Source organism: Mustela nigripes, chromosome 7, assembly GCF_022355385.1.
Source record: "Mustela nigripes isolate SB6536 chromosome 7, MUSNIG.SB6536, whole genome shotgun sequence".
Classification (NCBI taxonomy): domain Eukaryota; kingdom Metazoa; phylum Chordata; class Mammalia; order Carnivora; family Mustelidae; genus Mustela; species Mustela nigripes.
Window position 1 is genome coordinate 40,673,023 of NC_081563.1, and position 20,703 is coordinate 40,693,725.

A 20,703-nucleotide genomic window follows, 5' to 3' on the forward strand; every position below is an offset into this window, starting at 1 on the left:
CAAGGAGAGGGTCAAAAGGAGCAGATTCTGGAGCTCATCTAATGGCAGGAAACGTTCCCAACGAACTTCATAACCAGGCAGGCCTAACACAATTATGGGCACAGAAAGGGCACAGGAACTACAGGAACCTGAAATTAGTTCTGTCGGGGCAGTTCACCAGGGGGACAGGCCTATGTATGGGAGTGGGACAGGGCACCCTAAGTTCCTTAGGAAAGGTTGACAGCTAGAAATGCAAGCATCCCTGGAGGCTTAAAAGGAAGACAATGACATGGGCCTGGGCAGGGAACAGCTGGAGGAAAGAGCAGGGACAGTCAGAGACAGGCAGAGAAAGGCTGGCTTCTCCAAGGAGGGCTCCAAAATTCCCCAGCAGGCTTGGATTTAGTCATCAGGAATCCCCGGTACCAGCGAGAATCAGCCTATGAAAGTTCTTAGGCAAAAGAACATGTAAAGTGGAAGAAGGAGCAAAGGACAGTAGAAGATGCTGAAAGAAAGAAGGGAATGGACACAAACAGAAACACCATCCCCCTGGGGTTCTTGGGGTGGGGGTGGGGGTGGGGAGCAACAGAGGAAGACGCACTTGTCAGGGCCACCGTTCAAAGAGGAAGAATGAAAACACCCTAGAGAGAATCAGGTGGGTGTAAGGGAATAATAGCCTGCTCCAGGGAAATGATTGGTCATATTTGGGACATTTCTGGTGACTTTATCTGCACCAGGACCTGGATCAGTGCTGACTCATGGACCTTAATGCCTCCCAGACTCTACTTTCCAGACATCTAATGGTAAATGGAAAAATGGGACTTTGCTAGCATCTCACACAAAGTGACAGGGACCCGAGCAAAAGTGAGCTTTCAAAGCTAGCAGAAACGAGCTACACCTGTGCACAGAGAAAGGAATCAATGGAAACCTACAAAGTCAATGCAACTTGTTTTGCTCAACTTTTACTTTACCCACTTTCAATATGAATGAGAAAAGGCACCAGTCAGATGCCTATATCCAGCTTAGATTCAGCACTTCCTGGGGTGCTCCAAAGCGGGGACAAAGCTGCAGGGGTTTCCCGGCTTGAAAGGTGAAGGTGTGTGGTCCCACGCCCCTCTCCCCAGGTCAGAGCCCCCCACCTCCACTCCCACAACCCTTCCGGGAGAGCGCCTCCACCGAGCCCACCACGGTGCCTCCGCTCTCCACCGACTCTGAACCACGCCAGCAAGCAGCGCCCATTTCCCACCAGGCATTTCTCAAACGGCCCTTAGGTATGATTACTATTTAAGGACAGCTTAAGCGAAAAGTGAATTTGTCGGACCTGCTCCTGAGGCGCCAACACCTCCCGCCCCCGAATCAAGAACTAACTGGCGGGCACTGGTAAGCAAAGAGAACCACCACGGCGCGCGTGGAGCCCAAGGGACAGCGCGCAAGAGCCTGGCACACAGTCACAGGAGGTAGGCGCTCACCGAATATCCGCCATCGGACCTAGCACCTGGGCAGTGAGCCCCGGGGTGGGGTGAGTTGGCTGCTCGGGGGACACAAAGGCCTTGCCAACCCGGCGCAGCGCCCCTCGCGACGCGGGGGGCGCGAATTTAGGGCCAGGGAGGGGGCGATGGAATCCTCCCTCATTTGCACGTCGTCTGGGGCCCGGTCAATTTGCTTAATCACGGCTCTAAATGCCAGCGCGCAGCACACAATGCGCGCCCATTAACAGGTTTAAAGTGTCGCAGCGCTCGCTTTAAATGAGAAAAGCCGGCAACAAAGAGGGAAAAAGCCAAGTTCCTCAACTTGAAGAATGCCTCGGGTCACCCTCCAAATCATCTAGGCGAGTTTAAAATCCCAAGCTCCACAGAACAGTTGAGGCCCCTGCTCCACGGCTGGGGGTCAGGGGCTGGGGTGTGAATAATCCGCCGCGAATCCTGGGTTTCTTAGGAACCAACTTGCAGCCGCTCAGTGAAACTGAAGTCGGGGGCAACGTCGCCAACCCAGCTCCCCCGGCCCACTGCCCAACCGCCAGGGAAAGCTGACGGATTTCCAGGAAGGAAAGCGAGGCCCCCCCGCCCCCCGCGCCAAAAAAAAAAGCCGGCACAAACCCAAGTTTTCCTTTACCGCCAGCAACGAAATTTTGGAGGCCAGGGAAGACCCCCTGGAGTGAACCCCAAAGCCTCTCCCCAACAGAAGGGGAAAATACATTGGAACTTTACTTTCATCCAGACACTGCCCAGCGCAGCCTACCGCTCGGCCGCCACAGAATAGTTCAACTCCGCGAACATGTTCTGCCTGGAATCCTCCCGGGCCGGCCCCATCCCCCACCCCATCGCCGAGCCGGGGGGCGCATCCCGCCGTCCCGGCCTCCCACCCGCCCCGGCGCGGCCGGACAGGCACTCACCGTGCGCGCTCCTCCGGGAGACAAGGGTCCATTGGAGAGGTACGGACTGCTCAAGTCCGGGATCATCAGGAACGGGTACCCAGGGTACGGGGGGCCCTTAAAGAACGCGCCGTCCTGGGGCCTTCTCACTGCAGACAGGACCGAGGCGGGGGTGAGGCCCAGGCCCCCGGGACAGTGAGGCGGCAGGGGACCCGGGGCGGGGACCGCGCTCCAGGACGGCTGTGGCCGCGGGGGGGCAGAAAGCAGGGGCACGGTCGCGGGGCCGGGGGAACCGTGGGCGGCCTGAGCTGCCGCGCTGGGCGCAACGGGGCCCGGGACTGGGGGCTGCCGCGACCCACACGTACCTTCGGCGAAATAGTCCCGCGGCTTCTGGAAGGCGTCCCGGGCGGGCTGCGGGCGCCTCTCCGCCTGCGGAGGAGACACAAAGGCGAGGGCGGGTGAGCGGGCGCGGGGCCGGGGTCCCCCAGGGTCGGCCGCGGGAGCCTCCTTACCTCCGAGTCCGAGCTGCTGCTCTGGTTCTCCGACTCGTTGACCAGGGACGACTTGACCTCGTCCAAGTCCCGCTGCGCAGAGGCACTGTCGCTGCTCGGCTCCTGCTCCTCGCCCCCCTCGTCTTGGAAGGGGATCAGCTCGTCGTTCGCCCCGAGGTCGTCTCCTCCGCCGGCCGCCCCGGCGCCCGAGCCGCCGCCTCCGCCCCCGCCGCCCCCGCCGCCCCCGCCGCCGCCGAGCTGGGGCATGGTGGGGCCGCGCGGGCCGGGGCCGCCGCTCTCCGAGCCCCTCGCCGCCCGCGCCCGGCCCGGCCCGGCCCGGCGCCCGCCCCTCCCTCACTCCCTCCTGCTCGCCGGCCCGCTCGGCTCGCCGCCGCGGCGGCCGCAGCAACAAAGTTTGACAGGGCGTGGCCCCGCGGGAAGCGGGCCGGCGCGGCGGGGCCGGGGCGGGGGCGGCTCCGCTCGGGCCCCTCAGGCAGCGCCCAGCCCAGCTCTCCCCAACTCGTCGCCGCCGCCGCCGCCTGCTCCGCCGGGGCGTCCCAGCGCCTGGCCCGCCGGGGAGGGGCGAGCGGCGGAGGAAGGAGGGATCGCCGGCCTGGGCAGGGGGGCCGGAGGGAGGAGCCCCGGCTGCAAGCTGACACCCGCGCGCCTCGCGGAACCCGGAGAGCTCCGGCGCGCACACACTCACTTGCATTCACACTCGCACACCGCTCACTCACACCTTCCGGGGGCTGCGCCTCCCCGCCGCGCGTACCGTCCTCGCCCTCCCTCCTCCTCCCCTCTCTGTCCCCCACCCCTGCGCCTCGCCCTGCGCCCCCGGCGGCCCTCCCGCACCCTCCAGCCCACCGCCCCCACCGCTAGGCATCCCCTAACTTTCTTCCAAAGAACCCCCAGAACTCCGCACCGCTTCCACACCCCCTCCCACCGCAGCGGCTCGCTGGCGGGCGGCACTGCCCCCTGCGGGCAAGCTTCGGACACACAGACCTGCCGCGGACTCTCGCAGCTTGGAGTTCGGAGCACGGATCCCGCCAGTCGGCTTGCCCTCGCCGGATGCGTAGGACAGAGGATCGCGCAAATTTATGGCACCCTGAAATATCCCGGGCGCCCTTCCACTCCTCCTTCCTGCGGGGTTCCAACGCGCCCCCTCCCTAGCCCAGGCTTTTTACCTCATTCAGGTGTCCAAAGTCAGCCGCCGCTGAAATCCCAAAGATCGCCGCAGAGTTCCAGACCAGGTCCGTCAACGAATAATGTGCACAGTCCTCGTTTCAGAAAGGATTCGGATTGGGTTCGTTGCGAAGGAAAATTGTGTGCCTGTGACCTCTGAAGCCGTCCACAGACCTGCCTCGGAAGCCAAGGAGCCTATAAAAAATAACCCAACATCCTCGTGCTGAAAGAAATGCCTCTTAGAATTACGTTAAGATAGCATCCCTCTCCAGCCAGTTCGGGAAAGTTTTAAAAAGTGGATCTCGTGCCATCCACACTGGGGAAGCGTTGGCGAGAGCATCCATCTTAAAAGCGACTGAGAGGCAGATTGGGAATACCTAAAAACTATTTTCATCGCAAGTGGCAGGGGGTTTTCTACAGCGATTCCCCCACACACGGACAAAGTCACAGATGCGAGGAAGTTCAAAGCTGCAGGGAAGTTGGGAAGAGGCGTTCTGGGTCTCACAGTGAGGGTCTGTGCAGCAACCACCTCAACAGAATAAGGCCCCGGCACATAAGGATCCTAGAATGACTTTAGAGAAACATTAAATGAAAGAAAGTATATACGGCCCTCAGTCTTTCATTTTCATTTTGTTTCTTAAAAATTAAATACATAGGGGTGCCTGGGTGGCTCATTCGTTTAGTGTCTGCCTTTGGCTCGGGTCATGATCCCAGGGTACTGGGATCAAGCCTCCCATCTGGGCTCTCTGCTCAGCAAGAAGCCTGCTTCTCCCTCCCCCACCCCACCCCCAAAATTAAATATATATATATATATATATATATATGTATATATATATATATATATTTGTTTCTGCATAGAAGAGTCTGTGAAGATACACACCAAGTTATCAATAAATACATCTGAGAAAAAGAGAGGAGAGGAGAGAGCCTATTTTATTCTGCTTTCTACACATTTTACTGTTTATCACAACCAAAGATGCCTTATCTCTTTTTTACACAATTAATACATGAATACAGCCTCAAACCTTTTTCAAACAATATCCATGGATCTGGAATAGCATCTTTCTTTTATAAATATATAAAGATTTTATTTATTTATTTATTTATTTATTTGACAGAGATGTAGAGAGAGAGCACAGGCAGGCAGAGCAGCAGGCAGAGGGAGAGGGAGAAGCAGGCTCTCTGCTGAGCAGGGAGCCCGATGCAAGGCTCCATCCCAGGACCCTGGGGTCATGACCTGAGCCAAAGGCAGCCACTTAGTGGAGTGAGCCACCCAGGCGTCCCTGGAATAGCATCTTGGGTAAAAGGTAAAAGTCCTTCCCACTTGCCACACCTCACTCCAGTGAAACACTGTTAGTGGTTGGGTGTATCCTTCCACACATTTTCCCAGGCATGTGTAAACACATATACAAAGTTCAGATTTACCTCCACATAAACAGAATTATACTGTTCATATTATTGGGTGATACTTCATTTTTATAAGTTTCTAAAAGAAATGTTTTCATGTGGCCCATAGACATATGAAAATCCTGTTGTGTTAGTTTCCCATGGTTATTGTAACAATTATCCCAAACTTGGTGGCTTAAAACACTGGAAAGGCATTTGCTCACTGATGGGGAGACCGGAAGTCCAAAATGAGTTTCACTAAATCAAAATCAATGTGTTGGCAGGGCCAAATTCCCTCCTGAGGCTGTAGGGAGAATATATTCCTTGCCTCTTCTAGCTTCTGGTGGCTGCCTGCCTTCTATGAGATCTCGTCACTCTGATTTCTGCCTCTGTGGTCACACGGCCGCCTTCTCTGCCGGTCCCATCTCTCTCTCTGCTTCCTTCTTAGAAGGAAGGACACTTATGATGTCATTTAGGGCCCACCAAGATAATCTTGGATAATCTCCCCCACTCAACTTCCTTAACTTAATCACATCTGCAAAGACCCCTTTTCCTTATAAGGTAACATCCACAGGTTCCAGGGATTAGTACAGGGACATATCTTTGGGAGGAAGCCATTATCTGCCAGCCACACCTACCGCCCTGGAAGAAATGCAAACTGAAAACATCACAGAGGTGCCATTTTTCACCTATCAGATTGGCAAAGGCAGAAACAATTATACCCAGCACTGGTTCCCCTGTTGGGAAACATAGAGCTGCTGGGCATGGCTATGTGTAACATTTCTGAAAGGCAATTTGGCAATAGCTATGAAAAACCTTGAAATGTATACACCTTTGACTCACCTATACATTTTAAGGATTTTATACCAAGAAAATAACCAGGCATACAAGTAAACCTGTACAAGTGTGTTCATCACAGTAAAAAGCTGGAAACAATCTCATTGTCTCCAGATAGGGAATTGTTAAATAAAATCATGATGCATTCATTGGATGGAATGCTATGACGTTGTAAAAATACGTTTGTCCGTGTGGAAAGAGGTCCATGATAATGAGAGTAGCAGATTACAATTAATGTATATAGACTTCCGGGGGGCCTGGGTGGCTCAGTGGGTTAAGTGTCCCAAATCTTGATCTCAGGGTCCTGAGTTCAAGCCAGGAGTTGGACTCCATGCTGAGCATGGAGCCTATTAAAAAATAATAAATAAATAAATAAATAAATAAAATGTATATAGACTTCTGCTTCCCATTCTAATGGAATATTAATGTCAGATTGACTTTTCCATCAAGAACCACTATAAATGCTGGGTAAAATACTAAAATAAAATGACAACAAAACCCAGCTGATTTGAAGGCATCAGAGTGCATCAAATCGGCCAGGACTTAAGAAGTCAAGATACCAAAGAGAAGGGAAGTTCACTAAGGTTTATACTGACTCCTATTTGATCTCCTCAGAACATTTGGTGATTCGCAACATCAGGCAAAGAGGGCAAACAAGAAGCGACTGTCTAGAGCAGGCAAACTTGAGCCTCTTCCCTGTTCCCACAGGGCCTGTGAACTAACAATATTTCTTACATTTTTTTTTAAATGGTTCCCCAAATAAATCAAAGAAGGGTAACAGTTTGTGACATGAAAATTATACCAACTTCAAATCTCAGTGTTGGGGCAAACATCATACGTGGTGTTCTCATGGCTTCACACCACTACTCTCTACCGTACAAAGCAGAGATGAAGTGTTTCAAGTGCCATGTATATCACTCAGACAAATTCACAAAGCTTTGGAAAGAACGAGGTGGTTATAGCCTGTAGTACTCATTACATTACTGACCAGCAAGTACTTGGCAAAAAATATTTACGTTCTGTTTTTGGATTCTTTTTACAAACCATTCATTACCTGAAGACACTTTTCCCCGGATTGTATTTTTTGGTTTGCTATTTCTGAAGGAATGATTATTCCTTGCAGGTGGTCCAAAAGTTGCCTGGCATGTAGCACCAGCTTAATACAGAAGTATGTGTTTGAGGGACGCCTGTGTGGCTCAGTCGGTTAAGCCACGGCCTTCTTCTCAGGTCATGATCCCAGGGTCCTGGGGTCAAGTCCCACATCAGGCTCCTTGCTCGGCAGGGAGCCTGCTTCTCTCTCCCACTCTGCCTGCTTGTGTGTGCTCTCTCTCTCTCTAATAAATAAATAAAATCTTAAAAAAAAAAAAGTATGTGTTTGAAGCGCTGTTCACGTTGCTATAGGGTGTTTGTGATGGATCTGCTGTGGTTTATAATGAATTTTCCCAGCTCTGTCATTTATTCTTTTCTAAATATGGAATTAAATCATTTTATGGGTGAGTTAAGATTTGAGCAAGAGGACACAGCCTACTCATTCCATGAGTTCTAAGAATTTTCCCATGTGTAAAAATCCCACTGAATCATCCCAATAAATGATTATTAAGCATTCTTTGGATGTAATAAATAAAGTTGTGCAAGAAACCAATCTTCTCTGCTGTTCCCAAGATGAAGAACCATGCAAAAGCCAAAGTCGTGAGTATTTTGGTTTGCATTAGGGTTCTGATCATTACAATGGGACTCTGGAAAGGTCAAGTTCACATCCTGAAGCTTTGGTTTCCTCATCTATGAAACAGGGAAACAGAGCCATGGGTTGTTCTATCTCCTCCTCATTATACAGCCAAATCAGCTGTCAAGGACACTTTTGGCCTCATTTCCAATTGGGGAAATATGAAAGATGAGGGATGGGGGAGATGACAATTTATCAGCATAAATTTTATGTTTCTGTGTTTTCCTCTAACATGTTCACGTTCCTTTCTCAATTTACTACAGACTTTCCAACTTTTGATCATTTTGTGTTATTGTTCCCAGCAAAATTACATATGCTTTGTTCTCTTTTACTCTCTGATTTTGAAGGAGGAGGTAGCACTCTAGTACTTTCCTCTAATATAGCTTCAAAAGTATTCCAGTATTGGGGCACCTGGCTGTGGGCGGAGCAAGCCACACTTGATCTCAGGGTTGTTTCAGTCCCTTCCTGGTGTAGAGATTACTTAAGATCCCTTTCTTTCTTTCTTTCTTTCTTTCTTTCTTTCTTTCTTTCTTTCTTTCTCTTTCTTCTTTCTCTTTTTAAGATTTATTTATTTTTGAAAGAGAGCAGCAGGGAGGGCCAGAGGGAAAGGAGAGAGTGTCTCAAGCAAACTCCATGCTGAGCATGGAGCCCAATGTGGGACTTGATCTCACCACCCCGAGATCACAATCTGAGCTGAAAGCAAGAGTCAGATGGTTAATCGACTGTGCCACCCAGGCACCCCCAAAATAAAATCGTTAGAAAAAGGAAAAAGGGGGCACCTGGGTGGCTCAGTGAAGTAAAGCCTCTGCTTTCGGCTTGGGTCATGATCCCAGGATCCTGGGATCAAGCCCCGCATTTGGCTCTCTGCTCCTTGGAGAGCCTGCTTCCTCCTCTCTCTCTGCCTGCCTCTCTGCCTGCTTGTGATCTCTCTCTGTCAAATAAATAAATAAAATGTTTAAAAAAGAAAGAAAGAAAGAAAGAAAAAGGAAAAAGTATCCCAGTATCTTGATGTGGGGCATATCTGGTTTTGGTAAAGAGAGTTAATTTTTCCTGCCAGAGCCCTATGATTAGCCAAATTCTGGCATAAACTTTCCAGTCCCAATTCTTGTCATCTTTTGGGTTTTTCTTTTATTTATAAAGAGGGCTCCACACCCAACATGGGGCTTGAACTCATGACCCTGAGATCAAGGGCCATATGCTCTACTGACTAAGCCAGCCAGGTGTCCCATCTTTTGGGTTTTTAAATAGTATTGATTTTTAAATAGTATTGATTAAATAGTATTGATTTCCAAATCATGGAAAGAATATTGGTCCCATAAAAAATCTGAAGCAATACCTACCAAGCAATAAACAGTGCTATTTTCTGGAGATAAGCTAATAGGGAACTTTTTACCTGCTACATTTTGCATGTGTGTATGTGCACGTGTGTGTATATGTGTATATGTGTATATGTGTTCATAAAATATAGGTTATGTATATAGGTTCATAAAATATATATATTTAAAAAATTTGTGCCTTGTTATAGAAAACGGACAATTCATAAAATGCTGAAAACACAGTGAAATATAAAAGGACGCAAACGCATGTTGCAGAATTGATGTGGGCAAGACCCACTTGCCATGGCTGGCACTGTACACCAGTTTCCGCCTCTCACGTTGCTGGTCTCATGCACTGGTTGGTGCTGCTGCCCTCCTTCCCTGTTCCCCCGGGTGCGCCGCCAAGCCGCAGCTACCAAAGCACCAAAAAGCACATGCCATGACTCTGCTTCTTTGCATTCTTCTTCTTCTTCTTTAATATTTTATTTATGTATTTATTCGGCAGAGAGAGAAAGAGAGAGCACAAGCAGGGGGAGCAGCAGAGGGACAGGGAGAAGCAGGCTCTCCACTGAGTAGGGAGCCCAATGCGGGGCTCCATCCCAGGACCCTGGGATCATGACCTGAGCCGAAGGCTGACGTTGAGCCGACTGAGCTGCCCAGGGGCCCACTTCTTAGCATTATTAACCCCTGATTCAAAGATCAAGGTGAATGTGTCTGTTTGTCAAAGTCTAGGTCATATACCCTGTATCACAGCTGTAAGGGAAGAGTGGGAAAATGAGAGCTAGAAGAGCAGACACAGAATCTGAGGAGATCTGTGTGAAGGTTTATTGGGGAATCATCTCAGGACCAACACCTGCAAATGAGGGAGCGAGGCAAGGTTAATTTCGATGGAAGAGTTGAACTGCAAAGCAGTTGCAACGAAGGACTCAGTCAATCTCACAGAGAGCTCTAGAGCTAGAATAGTCCTTTGGATTTGCCCCAAATGGCAGCAAGGGGCCAGACCTTTGTTCTCATACACTGACTAGTCCTTGAATATGGGCTGCCACCAGAGGCGGGGTAGGAGGGGGGTGGGGGGGTGGGGAGGGACACATACTCTTGGGCAAGCCAACTCTCCTTTGCCCAGAACAGTTTCTAGGGAAAGATTCAGCGGTGAGCCATTGGCCGCCAAGAGTCCTGGTGGCTGAGGAAATGAGGATCTCGGTCCTAAAGGGGAATTCTCTGTGGCGCACCACAGCAGCCACGACACTCTATCCCTTGCACCATTTGGATCTGCTTCCTTTCTATAGTCTGTTCATTTCATCTGGGAACAGCTCGAGGGTTCTGAATGATCTCATTTCCTGGGAAAACTTTTGTGAGAAAGGGTAGCAGGATAAACTCAGCGCTCACTACCTGACACACATTCTGGTAGAGAGTTCCAGATTTCTCTCACCTTCCATCTAGGCTGCTTCTCTGATGCCCAGACCCTCAGCACTGGAGTGGTCTGAGCCCACAGTCACCCCACTTTTCTTACACTGTGGCTGCTCCCTTTGTCCATTTACCCTAAATATTGAGCAGGGTGAAGCAAGAGATTTTTCAGTGAATCACTGGGGTGCAAAATGCATTCTTTCCTACCTGGATTGTGTAACAGCAATCCTATCTCCTGATGATCACAGTCAATTAATTACCCATGACAATAGGGTTCTTTCTCTCCTTTCTTGCTAGTCTCTTGTCACAAGAAACCCAAAGTGCCTGGGCAGTAGCTTTAGGGAACTTACTCTGAACTGTAGAGGAAGCCTTCTACTCTGGGAACCAGGAGCTCCAGAACTTAAAATTGTGGGGATAGGAGGCTCAAATTTCCCCGGTGGGTCAGTGGAAATGATGGACGTGGAGCCACTCCTACTTCTATTCCTTGGCTTCCTAACTCATGTAGTCTATCTCTTTGGACACTATACCATATAATGGTCATTGACTTAAGGTGTATATTGCATCTGGGAGGCTGGCGTGAGGATGGCGTCCCATTCTTACTATCATCTCTAAATTAGTTCCTCAGCTAAACCTTCAAAAGGCTCTTCCATCACTTTATTAGTTCAGAAGCTTTTGAGTAAAATGGTATGTGATAGGATCAGTAGATCTCCTTATCAGGTGGTCATTGCCACATCTTCCATTCGGTAAATCAGGTTTCTTGTTATGCAGAATTAATTCCCTACCCGTAGATCATTGCATAAGTCCTGACCCCCAGGGTGCTGCAGGCAGAAAAGCCAGCAAGACTATATCCACAACATGTATTACTCCCAGCCAAGAGCAAGCAAGAGTCCTTTCAGAGGGGCTCAGTACTCAGCTTGGCACCAAGTGGTTGTCTGGCTTCCTTGAGGAATGGCCCTCTATCCGGGACCCAGCATGGGCCTCTGTCACTGGTGGGCTAGGCACTGCCCAGCAGTAGCAGCTAGAGCAGACCTGGTTGGCGGGCACTCCTGCCCTGGTGCCCATTCCTAGTCTCCAAACCTACCACAATGGCCATTCCGTTCCTGAGCCCACGGTGTCAGCACTGGGGGAGATGATGACACAGGTTGGCTGTCATCAACCTGCCTGAGTCACTTGTCAGTTTGGTTGTCTGGTGGCTCTTCTGTGGGTAGATGCTCTTTTGTGGTCTATGAAATGCAATACAAAAATATTCACACTTTTACCCACTTCCTTGGGTCCATCCTTAGGAGGCGCTGGCAAACTTAAAGCCCACAGACCAAATCCCCACAGTGTCTGTTTGCAAATTAAGTTTTGCAAAAACAAAGCCATGGTCATTCATTATGTACTGTTGTTGATGGCTGTTTTTGCACAGCAGCTGAGCTGAGTATTCACGACAGCAACGATATGGCCTGTAAGTCTAAAACAGTTGGTCTGATTCTTGACATAAAAAGTTTGCAGACTGGGGTGCCTGGGTGGCTCAGTGGGTTAAAGCCTCTGCCTTTGGCTCAGGTCATGATCCCAGGGTCCTGGGATCGAGGTCCGCATCAGGCTCTCTGCTCGATGGGGAGCCTGCTTCCCCTGTCTCTCTGCCTACTTGTGATCTCTGTCTGTCAAGTAAATAAATAAGATCTTTAAAAAAAAAAAAAAAAAAAAAAGTTTGCAGACTACCAAGCTACTCACTTCTTTCCAAGACCTTGTCCCCAATTTCTTTTCAGGACCGTGATCAAGGCAAGCCATTTGACCCTGCCCTCGACTCTGTGTACATTTTTACCTTCGGTCACTTCTCTTTGCACGCAAATTGATGACTAGATGTGTCACCCAAAGTTCTCACCATAGGAAGGATCTCCCCCAGATATTTTTCAGGGTCACTCCTGAGTGAGACCGTACCCTTTCAGCAGTCCACTTTGGCTTATACCCACATATCAAGGCAATTCACCCAAGAATCAACCTTAACCTTGTGCTTCTGTCAGCTTATAATCTCAGGAACAGGTGTCAGTCATCAGTGAAGGATGACACTGTGGTCTGCTTGCTGGGGTAGCTGACTTTGGCCTCTGGCCCCATGTGATATATACTATTTACAATTATTAATGGATTGTTGCTGGGCTCACTCAACCTTATGACTTGGTAGGTCTGACAGAGACCAGCTCCTGATAGGCACTTCTGGCCACGTGGTCCCTTGATGTCTCATCGTCATATGCTCCATCTCTGTCGTAGCCCAGGAGCATTCCAGGAGCTGTTTTTGGTCTTGGACTCGCCTCCTCACAGGTCTTTTTTCACCATAGAAACCTCAACTGTCACACAGTCTCCTGGACTATATGACCCAAGGGGCAGGGCTGCTTGTAATGTCATGTGAATCAGGTAGAGAGACTTTTCTTGCCCTGAGCCCTAATTGATGTCAGTCTTCCATGGGATCCAATAAATAGGTCAGAGCAGTTCTCCCCAGTATGACACATTCTGTCTTCAAAACGCAGAGAGGCCACCAAAGTTTTGTGCTTCCTTATCAGGGAATCCCTAAACACTGTACTAATGTGGGAGGTCCCAGAATCTCCCAAGGATTTAATCCCCCATCTTTGGAAAGCCTGGACAATAGACTTGCCATTTCTTCCTCTCATGGTCCAATTAACATGATATGTTGTCACAGTAGACAAGGTGATGTTCTTCCAGCTGTTTAGATAATCCAGATCTATTGGGACTATGTTATGATGGTGTGCTGAATTTAAAAGATGTCCACAAATTCAGCAGAGTATGCAACTCTTGATCTCGAGGTTGTAAGTTTGAGCTCCACATTAGGTGTAGCGATTACTCAAAAATCAAATCTTTTCTTTATTTTATTTTATTTATTTATTTGACAGTGAGCCCACAAGCAGGGGACACAGCAGGCAGAGAGAGAGGAAGAAGCAGGCTCCCTACTGAGTAAGGAGCCCGATGTGGGACTCCATCCTAGGACTGTGGGATCATGACCTGAGCCAAAGACAACAGACTCTTAATGGACTGAGCCACCCAGGTGCCTTCTTAAAAAACAAAATCTTAAAAAATAAATAGATAAAATAAAATTCATCCTTCATATTCCTTGCTCCAGGAGGTAGAGCCTAATGTGTCTCCCCTTGTAGGTCACCTTTTCTCAGGGAAGTTAGCTGCCATGTTTTGAGAACACTCAAGCAAACAATGGAGAGGCCCATTTGATGAGGAACTGGGGCTTCCAGCCAATAGCACTGTGAATGAGTCATCTTGAAAGTGAATCTTCCAGCCCCAACTAAGCCTTCAAATGACTGTAGAACCTGTAGACACTTTGATTACAACCACAAGAGGGATCCTGAGCCACGACCACTCGGCTATTTACTCCTGCGCTCCTGACCCAGAGAAATGGTGAGATAATAAATATTATTGTCTGCTCCAGGGCTCCTGTGACTTGGTGCCATGAGATGCTTCTCCACATTTATATTGGTTTTTTAAAAAGACTTATTTATTTTAGATAGAGAGAGAGAGAGCAGGGGGAGGGGCAGAGGGAGAGAAAAAAATCCCAAGCAGGCTCCCAGCTGAGCACAGAGCCTGACTCGGGACTCCATCCCACGACCTGGAGACCATGACCGGAGCTGAAATCGAGAGTCAGAGGCTCGGGTACCTGGGTGACACAGTTGGCTGAGCGTCTGGCTTGGGCTCAGGTCATGATCCCAGGGACCTGGGATCCTTCTCCATCCTTCTGCATCCATCCCAGGGACCTGGGATCCAGTCTAGCATCAGGCTCCCTGCTTAGTGGGGAGCCTGCTTCTAATCTCCCTCTGCTCCTCTCTGCCCTATTCATGCTCTCTCTCTCAAATAAGTAAAATTAAGAAAAAAAAAAAAAAAGTAGTGGGAAGCTGAACTGACTGAACCACCCAGGCACCCCATCTTCTCAACATTTAAACACATGCAACCCTTAAGTGGAAGGAAGATATCTTCATCAATGAGGGTTAATAGTCTACGGTTAAAAGCTTCTCTCTTTCCATACCTGGCAAACAGCTCTGGGGCACAGTTCGTAAGGCTTCTCAGATGGTCCCACGGAAGGAAGGACTAGTTACCTATCATTGATGGTCAGTTCCTCAATACATCCTGTATTGGCTTTTCCTCTTTCTTTCCTTTCTTTTCCTTCCTTCCTTCCCCACCTTCCTTTCTGTAAGCTCTTTACCCCGTGTGGGACTTGTACTACACCTCTGAGATCAAGAGTTGCATGCTCTACTGACTGAGTCGGCCGGGTGCCCCTCCATACTTCCCTTTCTTTCTTTCCTTTTAAGATTTTATTTATTTGGGACGCCTGGGTGGCTCAGTTGGTTAAGCAGCTGCCTTCGGCTCAGGTCATGATCCCAGCGTCCTGGGATCGAGTCCCACATCAGGCTCCTTGCTCGGCAGGGAGCCTGCTTCTCTCTCTGCCTCTGCCTGCCATTCTGTCTGCCTGTGCTTGCTTGCTCTGCTCTCTCTCTCTGATAAATAAATAAAGTCTTTAAAAAAAAAAAAGATTTTATTTATTTATTTGAGGGGAGGAGATAGGAACTGGGAGCAGCAGAAGGAGAGGGAAAAGTAGACTCCCCACTGAGCAGGGATCCCGATTCAGGACTCCATCCCTCGATGCTGGAATCATGATCTGAACCAAAGGCAGATCCTTAACGACTGAGCCACTCAAGTGCTCCCCGTTTCTCTTTCTTATTCTTCACTCTTGCTCCCTGGGATTGCCTTCCCCCCAAAATTATCTGCACACAATCTTTTGTCTGCTTTTAGGAAGACCCACAAGATAATATAAAAAAGGCACTTGGCATAATTCAAACCTAATTTTACCTATTTAGCTGCCCAACAGTTGGCACCTTATCTTACTTAATATAGAAATACTGGGGTGCCTGAGTGGCTCAGTCATCAAGTGCCTGCCTTCCGCTCAGGTCACGATCCTGAGGTCCTGGGATTGAGCCCTGAATCAGGCTCCCTGCCCAGTAGGAAGCCTGCTTCTCCCTCTCCCACTCCCCCTGCTTTGTTCTCTCTCTCTCGCTATTACTCTCTCTCTCTCTGTGTCAAAAAAACAAAAACAAAAACAAAAACAAAAACTTAAAAAAAATACAGATATACTGAGGTTAAGAATAGTGCTACTACTTCACCTATGATTTAATAGGATTTTGAAGTATTAGCCAACACATACATAAGAGAAAGCATTTTAGACAAGAAATATAATAATGGAAAAAGAAGAGAGAAAAGGTTCTCTATTTAGCAGTTTACCTGGCAGTCGGCACATCTGTCTTTTGCTCCAACACTGTTTGGATGGAACATATTCCAGGAATCCCCTTCTTCCTGCCTTGGAACACTTCAATATCTTTTCCATTCCCAGCGGCAGGACCACTTCCTCATCCATCCCCTTTCTTCCAGACCAGCTAACACCATTGTGTGTGTGTGTGTGTGTGTGTGTGTGTGTGCATAGCTACACTTACTGCCAATACCTGAGCTCCCAAATATGAGTTAATCAGAATAATTCGCATAATTCAGAATTATTCCACCAACATGGAGGCTGCTGTCAACCACTAGGTTCATCCACATCCTCTGGCCTCCACCTCCTCTGCTGGGCTCCTCTTTTGAGATTTACATGTGTCTGGAGGGGTTGGCCCTCTTTCAGACATGCGGAAGCCAACTCAAGACGAGTGAGGCAAAGCCGTGGACACACAGAAAACACCACACCCTGGGAGGGAAAGCTGAACCAGGCCCTTTGGCGTCTGCCAGCCCCGGCTTCTGCCCACTCAGAGCTCCACTTCCTGGAGAACCACTTCCTAGATGAAGTGAAACTCACCAGGAAGATGGCGACCACCTCTTTCACCTCCACAGGCCAGCCAGACGCTAGGCTGGGCGAGGATCTCTTCAAAAGGCTCATCCCTCAAGTAAGACTAAGAGCCTGCAGAGCCCGGCAGCCTTTGAGGGGCCCCTCTGGTAACCCCCTCGTGTCCCAGCTTCTGCCTGAGCCTCTCCCTGCAGCTACCAGGTGACTTTTCAATCCCCTGTAGTCCTGCCCAAGCCATGGACCAAATGGAAACAATAACGTCTTTTGCAGAAAACACCAGCACACATACACACAAAGAACAAAGAAAAATTTATCTCTGTTTTTAGATAATATAATTATTCAGCTGGAGCATCCAAAAAGGTTGAAAAAAAAATAATCACAAGGATAAGAAAATTTAGTAAAGTAACATGATATAAAATTAACGTGTAGAAATCAATAACCTTTATATATATATAAACAGTAAGCAACTAGAAAGTATAATGAAAGAGAAGATCCTTTTTTTTATTTTTTTTTAAGATTTTATTTAACAGAGAGAGATCACAAGTAAGCAGAGAGGCAGGCAGAGAGAGAGGAGGAAGCAGGCTCCCTGCCAAGCAGAGAGCCCAATGTGGGGCTCGATCCCAGGACCCTGGGACCATGACCCGAGCCGAAGGCAGAGGCTTTAACCCACTGAGCCACCCAGGCGCCCCAAGAAGATCCTTTTAAAAATAGCAAAAAGGGGCATCTGGCTGACTCAGTCAGTAGAACATGAGACTCTTGATCTCTGAGTGGTAAGTTTGAGCCCCACACTGGACAGAGAGTTTACTTAAAAAAAATTTTTTTAATCTTTATTTTTAATTTTTTTTATTTATCTGTTTGAGAGAGAGAGCATAAGCCAGGGGAGGGGCAAAGGGAGAGAGAAAGGGACAGACCTCCCCGCCCAGCACCAAGCCTAGCATGGGTGTTGATCCCTGGACAGTGAGCTCATCACCTGAGCTGAAGTCAGATACTTAGCCCACCGAGCCACCCAGGTGCCACTTTTTAAAAAAATCTTTAAAAAAATAAAAGCAGAAAGGGCTGATAGGGTGGCTCAGTCGGTTAAGCATCTGCCTTTTGCTCAGGTCATGTTGTCAGGGTCCTGGGATCCAGCCAGCATCCCATCCCACTTCTGCTCAGCAGGGAGTTTGCTTTTCTCTCTCCTTCTGCCCCTCCCCTCCAACTTGTGTTCTCAAATGCTCTTCTCTCCCTCTCTCAAACAAATAAATAAAAAATCTTAAAAAAAAAAAAAAAAGCATGGGGCACCTGGGTGGCTCAGTGGGTTAAAGCCTCTGCCTTCGGCTCCGGTCACGATCCCAGAGTCCTGGGATCAAGCTCTGCATCGGGCTCTCTGCTCAGCAGGAAGCCTGTTTCCCTTTCTCTCTCTCTGCCTGCCTCTCTGCCTACTTGTGATCTCTGTCTGTCAAATAAATAAATAAAATCTTTAAAAAAAAAAAAAAGCAAAAAGAAACTAAATTATCTGGTGTAGACCTAAAGAAAATGTGCAAAGCTGTATTAGTGTAAACTCCAAAACACACATTAAAGCCATAAAAGTGGGCTTAAACAAATGGAAAGATGTACCATCCTCTGGAATAGAAAGCATTATTATCATAAAGATGTCAGTTCTCCGTAACTTCTGTAATACATTAATCATGACTTCAGTGGTAATTACCACTATCAGTTTTGCTTGTTTTATAGAGTTGAACAAGTTTATTATATAATGTATTTATATTATAAAGCTAGTACACTTCTTTAAGAAAGAGAAACATGGAGAGGCTAGCCTCCAAGACATTATAACATTAAAGTCTCTATAATTAAAACAGTATAGAAGTGACACATGAACAGACAGACAGACCAATGGAATTGAATAGGAAATCCAGAAATAGACCTAAGTGTAAAAGGAAATTTGGCATACAAGAAAGGATATATCTCAAATCAGTGGGGGAAAAGACAAACTTTTAAATAAGTGGTGTTGAGACAACTGTGTACCCATATGGAAAAAGATAACATGAGATTCATTCTTCTCATGTACTGGAAAATAAACGATACATGACTAGGAGACCTAAATGTGAAAAACGAAAATGTAGAAATACTAGAAAGAAACCAGAATGCACTCCTTTATAGCCTGGGAGTGGGGAAACATTAATAATTTTACAAATCAGAAGAAACACAAAAAAGATGAGAAACTTTACTACATAGATATAAATATGCTTTTGCAGGAGAGAGAGGGAGAGAACATAAATTTTCAAAAGAGAAATTGACAAACTGGGAATAGTATTTACAATTTATATCACAAAGGGCTAATAATTCTAATATATGATATGAAGTGCTCCTGATTTTTAAAATGAGATAAATATATGAACATAGAAAAAGAAATGCAAATGGCAAAGATGCTCGATCTTTTTTATAATAAAGGAAGTGCATATTAAAATTACCCTGAGATAACGTTTCTTCCCTATCAGATTGGCAAAAATCCAAAAGTTTGACAACATACTCTGATGGTGAGATGTGGGGAGCTGGGCTCTCTTATATGTTTCTCATGGAATGCAAAATGATACAATCTTTATGGAAGGCAATTTGGCAAAATCTAGCAAAATTAAATATGCATTTACCCTTCGATTTAGCAATCCTACTTCTAGGAATCCATGCTGAAGATTCACAGGTAAAATTATGATCCAACATGCAGACAGCATTTTCTAACCCTACTTAATAAAAAAAACCTGCAAACAATGCAAAAGTCTATCAGTAGGGAACTGGTTGAATGTTATATTCATGCAATCAAGTACTGTATAGATATAAAAAGCAATGAGATTCTCTATTTCTATGGACTGAATTGTGTCCCTTCAAAATTCACCTCTTGAAGCCTTAACTCCCAATGTAATCATTTTTGGAGATGGGACCTTTGGCAGGTAGGTTTAAATGAGATCATGAGGGTAGAGCCCTTATAATAGTAGTAGTGTCCTTATTTATTTATTTGAGAGAGAGAGCACAAGCAGGGGAAGTGTCAGAGGGAGAGGGAGAAGCATGCTCCCCGCTGAGCAGAGAGCCTGTTGTGGGGCTCGATCCCAGGACTCTGGGATCCTTACCTGAACCAAAAGCAGACATTTAACTGACTGAGCCACCCAGGTACCCTCGCACTAACGTCCTTATAAGAAGAGACACCAGAGAGCTAATTCTCCTTCCCTGCCATGTGAGGACACAGCGAGCAGGAGATCACCTACCTGCTAGAGAGAGAGAGCTCTCACCAGAAATTAACCATGCTGGCATCTTAATCTTGGACTTCCAGCCTCCAGAACTGGAAGAAAATTAAGTTTTGTTGCATAAGCTATCCAGTCTGTGGTATTTTCTTTGGAAACAAAAGATGCGTCGGATAAGGTCTACCTCTGTGGAGTGATTCCAAAATATACTGCTAAATGGAAAAAAGCAAGATATAGAATATTGCCTAATATGCTATCCTTTGGGTAAGAAAGTATATAAACATGAATATACAAATATATTTGCTGATATTTTCATAAGGAAAAATATGAAAGCATAAACGGTCACCTACAGTGCAGTCTTTCCCAATCTTTTTGCTCTAGAGGAACTCTTGGAATTTTTTTTTTTTTTAAAGGAAGCTCTGTGCACAATATGGAGCTTGAACTCACAATCCTGAGACCGAGAGTTACATGTTCTACTGACTGAGCCAGCCAGGCACCTCTTGGAATGATTTTAAAGTCTTAGGGAATCCCCGCATAAAAAATTGTACATACAACTCACTGTACATTAGCATGATAAGGAAAATGTAGACATAATAATCCAATAATAATCATTGATGTTCTTTTGAGTAAAGAATATTTTTTTCTGGTGAAGTATGCATTTTGCTTAACTGATTAACACACTTTTTTGTGTGTGGTTCCTCCAATCCACAAAGGATGTTAATTCCAATGCAAGTCACTACTGTAAGTAAAGAAAACTTATTCTTTCCTTTAAAAGAGATTCTTACCTGAATACATTATCCTAGAAGATCTAAAGTCTTATTACAAATTTCTACTATTGAAGATGTTAGTGAAGTGTGATAAATGGTATGTGTGTCTTTTTCCGTTGAAAAATTTTGACAAACTTCCTTGAAAAAAGTAAAAAATAAAAAAGTAGTTAACTTAGCTTAATATTTAACTGATTTCTTTATAAAAAATTTTTAT

The 20,703-nt window shown here is 47.0% G+C and overlaps 1 protein-coding gene across 2 annotated transcripts in view; it reads right to left on the reverse strand.

Annotated features, from left to right (window-relative positions):
• The window catches only part of TCF7L1 (transcription factor 7 like 1), a 154,446-nt gene extending 151,341 nt beyond the window's left edge, over positions 1-3,105 (reverse strand). For both annotated transcript variants that reach the window (XM_059405706.1, XM_059405705.1), the window contains exons 1-3: positions 2,860-3,105; positions 2,713-2,776; positions 2,369-2,496 (exon numbers count right to left, since the gene is read on the reverse strand). In XM_059405706.1, coding sequence (XP_059261689.1) covers positions 2,369-2,496; positions 2,713-2,776; positions 2,860-3,105 — 438 coding nt within the window. The remainder of the gene's footprint in view (positions 1-2,368; positions 2,497-2,712; positions 2,777-2,859) is intronic.
• Between the last annotated feature and the right edge of the window lie 17,598 nt (positions 3,106-20,703).